The 8753-nt window shown below is 42.6% G+C and overlaps 1 protein-coding gene across 1 annotated transcript in view; it reads right to left on the bottom strand.

Annotated features, from left to right (window-relative positions):
* Nucleotides 1–2581: 2581 nt before the first annotated feature.
* The window catches only part of TBL3 (transducin beta like 3), a 57035-nt gene continuing 50863 nt past the window's right edge, over nt 2582–8753 (bottom strand). The window contains exons 18-22 of the mRNA XM_068246714.1: nt 7352–7410; nt 7166–7269; nt 5586–5657; nt 4583–4741; nt 2582–3130 (exon numbers count right to left, since the gene is read on the bottom strand). Of these exons, the coding sequence (XP_068102815.1) occupies nt 2973–3130; nt 4583–4741; nt 5586–5657; nt 7166–7269; nt 7352–7410 (552 nt within the window). The 3' untranslated portion in view covers nt 2582–2972. The remainder of the gene's footprint in view (nt 3131–4582; nt 4742–5585; nt 5658–7165; nt 7270–7351; nt 7411–8753) is intronic.

The following is an 8753-nucleotide window of genomic DNA, read 5'->3' as shown; positions in this document are numbered from 1 at the left end:
TAACAGCATCATATTAGTGTTTAAAGTGGAATAAAAAATCTGATTTAACATTCAATAAAAATGTGTTTTCCTAATTTGTATTACCCATACAGTTACCATATTTGCTTTTGTGCACAAGTAATATTGTCCGTTTACAAAAGTTCCAAAAGTACATGTTATCTGCTGTGAAAGCTGCCATTGCAATTTATTGCATGGCTGCTGTATTTATATATTACAATCTAGTGATCACTTCTCAGCTGCACACATACTAGAAGTAGAGATAGCTCAGTTTCAGAACTTTGCTAATGTTTACTAATTGTAGCTGACAAAGGAAGGTAAACAAAAGATAATGTTATCACCTCTTCAGACCTGGCCAGCAGCAGCCCACTGAAGCAAAGAGCTGAAGAACATAGTGTTGAGTTTAACTGTTTGAGTGTTGTTCTGCTACAAATTCTTTTGTTGCAGTAGGTCTAAAGCTGTAAATAATCTTTTAGAGCAAAGAAGAAACGATGAGTTTCAAACCACTTTAAGCTATTTAAATGCAACAGTAAACTTTATTTAGAAACAATTTCCATGTACTAATATTGCCATCTGCCATTTTCAGAACTACAGTACAGTCCTGGTTATCCAGCAACAACAGGAATTGGCTGGTGCTATATAGGTGTTCTTTCTGTTTGCTTGAGACTCGATGTTAAAACTAGGCTTAGCTCATACAGTACAATACCCCACTCTATATAAATACATACCATGAACTCTGTATTCAATGTTAAAATACAGTAATTGAAAGGACAGTAAACGTTGGGGGAGCTATGGAACCCAGTCTACAAGCACAGCAGAGCCCACACACAGCCTAAGAGGTTGGCCTTAACCACTGTAAGTACTGGCAGCAATTTGTGCTGGTTGGTTGGAGACTGGTTAGTTGAGTTCTGGATAACTGGGACCTACTACTACTACTACTACTACTACTACTACTACTACTACTACTACTACTACTACTACTACTACTACTACTACTACTACTACTACTACTACTACTACTACTACTACTACTACTACTACTACTACTACTACTACTACTACTACTACTACTACTACTACTACTACTACTACTACTACTACTACTACTACTACTACTACTACTACTTCTTATATCTGTAAAGGGGTACTTGAGATAATACTTACCATACCAGTGGGTACTTACAGTGGCATAGCTAAGGAGCTCTGGGCACCAGTGCAAGTTTTACTTTGAACCCCCCAAGCATTCTATACATAGTAATTGATACGGTGCACCAAAACATGCCAAGGACAACCACAGTGTCAGTGGTGCAAGAAGAGGATGGGGAAGAGTTTGTTAATAATTACTACTGTACTATTCAAAGCATCTATAGAAGTGATCATTCACAGCACAGGACCAAAAAAGAGCTAACACTGCCTTTCAGGTCTCCTATTGCCCAAGAGCCCCAGTGCAGTCGCAACCTCTGTGACCTCTATTGCTACATATGTCACTAGGTACTTGGTCAGCCCAGGTTTTCAAAGTGGGTACAAACCAATAAAATGCTGAGAAACACTGCCTTAGATCACAAAACAAGCTAGACATGATTCCTGTTGTTCACTAATAGATTAGACACATACTGTATATCACCTGTTTCTTTAGCCAGCTGCTGGTATAACCTTTTTACATTACAGCTTTGTGGAGATAAACAGTTCAGATTGGCTTCATATATTGCTAGGATCATTGGCAAACATTATTTCACTTTCCCTATTTTGTTTTTATGTGGATATAAAACACACCCATCCTACGGTATTGCTATCAGAAACGTTTAAAGGGGCACTATGGTGAAAAATTGTAAAATTGAAAATATGTGCAAACATAAACAAAATAAGAAGTACGTTTTTTCCAGAGTAAAATGAGCCATAAATTAATTTTCTCCTATGTTGCTGTCACTTACAGTAGGTAGTAGAAGTCTGCCAGAAGCGACATGTTTTGGACTAGTCCATCTCTTCATAGGGGATTCTCAGGGATTTATTTTCAAAAGCACTTCGTGAATGGCAGTTGCTCTGTCCAACTGTCAAAAAACTGTGTAGTGAGCAGGGTAGCTGGCCAGCGTCATTGTTTAAATCCTTTTAAGGGAATATCTTTATAAAGAATAAAAGCCTTGCTGAGAATCCCCTATGAAGAGATGGACTAGTCCAAAACCTGTCGCTTCTGTCAGATTTCTACTACCTACTGTAAGTGACAGCAACATAGGAGAAAAGTAATTCATGGCTCATTTTACTCTGGAAAAACCATACTTATTTGTCTATGTTTGCACATATTTTAAATTTTAAAATTTTTCGCCATAGTGCCACTTTAAATAGGTGTGCCAAAGTTGCCAGCTACAGTACGATTGCCATGGTTGCAAGAACCTGAGTTTACTGCAAATTCTAAAAATTCTCAGCTAGCTGAAAACTGAACGGAGAAGATAGTTTTTAATCAGATTCAATTATGTAAAGTCTAGCATGGCAGTGATCCAGATTTATGGCAATTGGAATTTCCCTTGGACATTTGTTTCAAGCCCTACTTTAGAACAGATAATTTGAAATAATGCTGACAAACAACAAATACTAAAAGAAATAACTGTATTATTTAAACAGATATCATAGCAAGTATTCAAAAAGCCAGAATAATAAAGGCTGGAACTATACAAAAGAACAACAACAGATGCAGTCAGGTTCTGATTTAGTCCATTATGCTGAGTCAGATAAATAACTATAGAATTCAGGAACCAGTCAGTCCAGTACATGAGACTGCAGCCATTTCTGTAGCTATCTGCCCTCAGTAACGTGGTCTGAAATGAGGATCCGGCTGCCACTTCTGTGGTACCAGAACCCTGTGCTCTGCATCAGTAAACAGAGCAGCCTGCTGTGGACTTGAACAGGAGACCTCTTCCTATGTGATCATGCCTTGGCATCCTCTTGCACAGTCACAGGAAGGCTCTTCCTGTGTGATGTCATCACGCCTTGGCATCCTCTTGCACAGTCACAGGAAGACTGGGAATAGAAGTGGATTTGCTCTCCTCCTTTGGCAAATCACTCAGTCTCATATGCTGCCACATAAAGTCCACAAACATGGAAGCCTGCAGTAGCCTGGCCATCCTCTGCATGTGTCGCTCTAGGAAAAAAGGACAAGAAATAAACTCTTGGATAAGTTTCAAACATATTCTGTTTCTAATGTTACAGGTTGGCTTGAAATATATACATACATACACACATACCTGGGGCATCCTCCAGCCTCTTTGAAGTCCATTGGTCCCTCGCCATCTTCCCAGGCCGCCTAGATCCTCCGGTAATTAAGCCAGTAATGGGGAACTGCGCATGCGTGGCTCAGCCATGCACCCTATCAAGCTCTTGTTGCAGGGAGCGTTCTGGGCAACGGTAGTGCGACGAGGAGGGGGGAGCGCACCCAGACTGCGCCTGCAACAACTGGCTGAATTGGCTATCTAGCAGAGGATCCAGGTGATTTGGGAAGACAGCCAAGGACCGATGAGCCTGAAGGGAGCCGAAGGAAGCTCCAAGTATGTATATATATTTTTTTTAATCTCAGGTGCACTTCAAGGAGATCTTCAAATTTAACAAAGTCACAATTAAATGTGAAAATTGAAAAGGAATCATGATCAAATTTTGTTCAATAAATGCTTGACTAAACAATTTTTAACTCACATATTTAACTAATTTTTCTCCCTCTACTTTTAAGACTTGATTGAAAATCAGATGATGTTTTAAGTCATGTTCATGTAAAAAATAGACAACTTTAAAGGGTTCACAAACTCCTAACGCAACCCTGTAGGGTTTAAGCGAAAAGTTAGATACTTACCTCGGAAGAGGGAGGCCTCTGGATCCACCAGAGGCTTCCTCCGTCTCCCTTCACCTTGCCGTTTCCAGAGCTGTGTCCTCCTGATTCCCACGGCCACACTCCCATATGAGGAGGAGTGTGGCCACACTGCCAAGTAGCACAGACCTGCTTGGGATACGGCAGAGAAAGTTGAGCCCGATCGGGTCCGTGCTACTGTGCATTCACAAGCCATCAATAAGGTTTGTCAGCAGTTTTCTGGAGGACACAGCACTGGAATAGGCCAGTGAAGGGCAGGGGAAGACTGGATTATCCAAAGGCTTCCATCTATTGAGAGGAGTACCAATTTGGGGTACTTTTTACCACTACAGGTATACTTTAAGCAACGCTCTACCTCTCCATGGAGTCACTTTTGTTCAAGACACCACTTCTTCTTCGGTACCAATGTGAACTTTGGACAGGTAAGAGTCTTTAGGGTCGTACTGCCCACAGCTTGTCACTGATAAACGATACACACCCTATCAATCAAGGAGACTCCTTTATCTGTCACACAGTGCAGCCTCCAGGAAAGTGTGGGACCTAGAGGCCATCTTGGAGGTATATGAAGATCCTCACTGGAAAAATCATATGCACCCTTGAGAAGGTGCCAGTTAAAGGATAAAAAGGTCCATTGGTTAGAGGAAGACTCTATGGGGAGTAAAATAGTGTTTTCAACCGAAGAGGTTGCTCTAAACTGCATGCCCAGAGATTTTCTTTAGTATATTCCGTTCTCACCTGTGTATGGAATAAGTGCTTCCACGTTCCCTCGGATTCCGCTGTACTGAAGTAGAGTGTCGGGTGACACCTGGGTGAGGAGAATGTTCAGCACGCACTGTGCCTCATGACAGTTCCGGGAGTTTGTGTTCCAGACAGTGCAATATCGCAGAATGGACTCTAGGGGTTGTGGAAAGAATCAATAAAGGTTTTATAATTAATTGCGTGTATACCTTTTATATTCCTATACTGCTGAAAGTATCGCTCTGATATAATCAAACTAGTGTGCGAGAGTGATGCTTTAAGAATATGATTACTGTATTGTTTTAAGAATTATTATGATATGACCAAATGAGTATGCTATAGTAGTGCTTTCAGTATTTATATCAAGAGTTTCCTGAAGAAGACACAGAACTGGCCTATACTGGTATTTTCTGGAGTGGCTGAACAACACAAAGATCTCTCAAGGAGAAATCAAAAGTCAAGCAAGAAACGAAAGTTAAAACTTATCCTACAAGGAATTCTTCTGAGGTCATCCTGAAAGACACAGTAGGCCCACCCAGTCAGGAGGTGCAAGCTACCACTTGCTGGTAATGATTGGACTGACAGAAAGAGACTGCCTAAAGGGAGGAATATGTTAAAGGGGGGTTTTAAACAGACTGAAGGGGAAGGAACTTTGCTTTTCTGTGCTGGTGAGGTTGAGTTCAGAACTCTGCCTTTGTAAGCTGGCACAGGAATACATAAAGATTCCACTGTACCTTGGCACTACAAGAAGAGAGTCTGCGAGTGAGTTTATATTTACTTTCACAGGGTACAGAAAAATGTCATATGCGTATAATATGTGTTGGAAACCCACATATTAGAACATTAACACGAATATTATATGTGGCTGTAGCCATAGATTGAGAACCAAAGCTGTCGGATGCCATGTAGAGTCAGCCATGTTGCCTTTATGGGGTTTGGCAATATCCATCATGTTGAAAACCCACATCTTAGGAGAGTATTTTATGACTTTTCCCCCTACCTCTCTGGTCATGGCGTAGTCGCAGCAGGTTTTTCTCCAGATCTTCTTTTCCCTGAGGTTCTTGCAGTATGGCTAAAACAGGATATAAGAGGACCATGTTGTGTAAGATGCAGTCAGTTCAGAGGACAGACACTTTAAATATAGATGTGTGTATTTTTCTATAATGAGTCAGATGACTTAAAGAATAACCAAGGTGAAGAAGATTGTCAAAACGGGGCAGCAGGCATGTATAGGGAGAAGTCCTCATGTCCACCGCTCACCTCTGACCCCCTCCGTTATCTTGTAAGAGCCATCAGAAGCTGCTTCCAAGTCGGCAGCAGTGCACATCAATTGATTGCGCTCCCATGGCCTGGAGCACTCTGCACATGCACACTAAGAGTCGTTATGTAGTGCACATGTGTAGAACAATCAATGACACGCGCCACCGGGCCTAGTGCTTGCGCCCTTCTGCTGACCCTGGAAGCAGTTTTTGATGGCTCTTACGAGAGAACGGAGTGGGACAGAGGTGAACGAGGGTAGCCGTGGACATGAGGACTCCTCCCCGTTCTCTCCTCTTTCATAGGAAAAAATGGCTGCTGCTAGGTGGCGCTGTTGCAGGATAAAATCTGGCACATTCTCCGCCACTATGCCACGTAATTTAAAGTATTACATGGGCGCATTGCAGCTATTCACAAGGGGCGCAGCTGCCTGAACTAGTCTGGCACGATGTCACCCTATGTGGATTAAAGCATCACACAAAGTCAGGCACCATGCTGTGCTGCATGATTAAGAAAGAACGATGGCACATGTGGAAGGGGTGAAGCTGCAGCACATGAGCGAATGCTGGCCTCAGACCCTCCCCCTGGTGCTGCATCACCTTCTTGCTCTGCCCCCCCTCCTCGCAGTGAGGGGGGGGGGGGGGGGGAGGGTGCGTGAGTGATGCAGAAATTGGATTGGAAAAGGTTAAGCCATACTCTTATAGATTTCCACCCAAAATGACAGATTCCTCTCTGGCTGGAGTCGATCTAACAGACATTTTGAGGGAATAGATAATCATTGCGTGATCAAAGCCTCCCCCCATCACTTGGCAGACATTAATCTTATACATTATCCAATTATACCGTAGTAACACTGAAGCAAAATAAAAAAGTCAGATACTCACCTATGGAGACGAAAGGCTCTGGATCCTATAGAGCCTACCCTGTCCTCTCTTGGTCCCCTTTCTAGCGCTGTCACCCCAATTCCAGGTATTCGACCAACTGGTCATGAATGCCTTTGGGAGCCCTCAGAAGCACACCGAGTGCTTCTGTATAGAGGCAGCTCCATACTAGCGCATGAGCAGTACATGAGTGTTTCCGAGGGCTCCTGGAGGTGGCACATTTGAACGGAGGACAACAACAGAACGATTTCTCTGAGAGAGTACAGGGAGCGCTGTATAAGATCCAGAGCTTTCTCACTCTATAGGTATCTGACGGTTTTTAATGTCACTACAGATTTGCTTTAAGGATAGCACACACCCGCTATGTCAGTGAAATAATAGAAGTGTATACATGTCTAGCTATACAAGTTATAAACAGAAGAAGACTTCAGTGTCCGCCCACCTTTTATAACGCGGAGTACAGTGTGAGGCTGGTCTAAGGAGATGGCCAGGCCCAGGGCATTCAGGAATCTCTTCTCATGCAGAAGATTAGACAGCTCCTGTTGTCTGCAGCAGAGGAGCAAACCATGTTATAGTGCACGGAAACACATAGTAATCTGACAGTACATGAGATGAATACACCACTTACTTCAGGATCTCGCCCTCTTTCTTCTCCCGCTCTTCAGCCAACTCAGTCTCTGTGACATCCTGTCAGGAAAGTAACATTTCTATGGTTAATATGTCTCTGGTGCTCATTATACAATGCAACACATTCCGTTATTATCTGAGGAATCACAGATGTCCAAATGTAATAAATATAAGCAATGGGCCACTGGAAAAAAAATGGCTCGCTTTATTTTTACTTAAAGAGCACCTGAGATAGGGCAGGAACAAAACAAAAAAAATACATACCTGGGGCTTCCTCTACCACATAAGAAAAAACACATTTATCCTCCTTGAAGTGGTTCCGAGATAAACTTTTACTCCTTGCATAATTGTGTTCCTTTCATATAGTTTATAGGGCATTCCTCAAGCCAAATACTTTTTTTGTTTTAATACTCTAATTCCCTATAAACTAAACAAGCCTCGCCCACAGCTTCTCCAGAGTGCCTTGGCACTCTGAGCCTTTGTAGCAAGGGCATATGGGAGCTCAGTCTGGGCAGGAGGAGGTTACTAGCCAGAGATTTCAGAGGCAGAGGGGAGGAGGGGAGTGAAGTTTGCACAAGCTGAGGGCTGGAGATGCACAGCAGCTTGCCTGTGTGTAATGTGACAAACAGAGCATGGCCGCTCTCATTGTATCACAGGAATAAATAATCATAAACTGTTGAAGCTGTTTGCAGCTAGATTTGCTGAGTAAACTATCTAAACTTTAGATAAGCTATATCAGTGGTCCTCAAACTAATGTGGCCCCCTGAAGCTTTTTTACCGGCCCTCCACAGACAAAATGTATTACTTATAGATTCGGCAGCAGTGCTGGCACCACATTTCCACATGGAAGCCAGCAAGAAGTAATTTGCTGGCTTCCAATCCAATTCCGCATTAGGTGGCACTGTTGTCCAATTGTATGGCAGGTTGTCACCTGGGTATGCTTCACTGTCTGGTGCGCAAAAACTTTATGGTAGTAGTGGTGGTGGTAGTAGTGGGGGTTCGGTGGTTAGAGGTGATATAAAAGCAGTGTGTGCTCACACGTGTGCAGGGGTGGTTAATTTGCAGTCCTTGCAATTACTGGGGAAAGAGGATTGTTTTGGGGGGACTTTTGAAAATATGTATTTTGAACACTAATTGCTTTGCGTGTAAAGGGATTGTGTTTCAGGCGCTGTTTACACTACCTAGGTTCAATGTAATGTTTTTCTACATCATATTATGATTTTATGTACACTCCAGCCCCCCAGCAGTCTAAAGTATGTTGACGCCGGCCCTTGACTAAAAAAGTTTGGGGACCCCTGAGCTATATAGACAAGTTACTTGTTATAGCTAGTTTTTCATCTATGATCCGCTTTAACAGCATTCCCAAGTGTAACTAAAGGCTACTTTTTAATTGCAAATTGCGG

The sequence above is a fragment of the Hyperolius riggenbachi genome, chromosome 7 (genome assembly GCF_040937935.1).
Source record: "Hyperolius riggenbachi isolate aHypRig1 chromosome 7, aHypRig1.pri, whole genome shotgun sequence".
NCBI lineage: Eukaryota > Metazoa > Chordata > Amphibia > Anura > Hyperoliidae > Hyperolius > Hyperolius riggenbachi.
The sequence above is the reverse complement of the archived record's forward strand: the minus strand, read 5'-3'. Positions and strand labels throughout refer to the sequence as shown.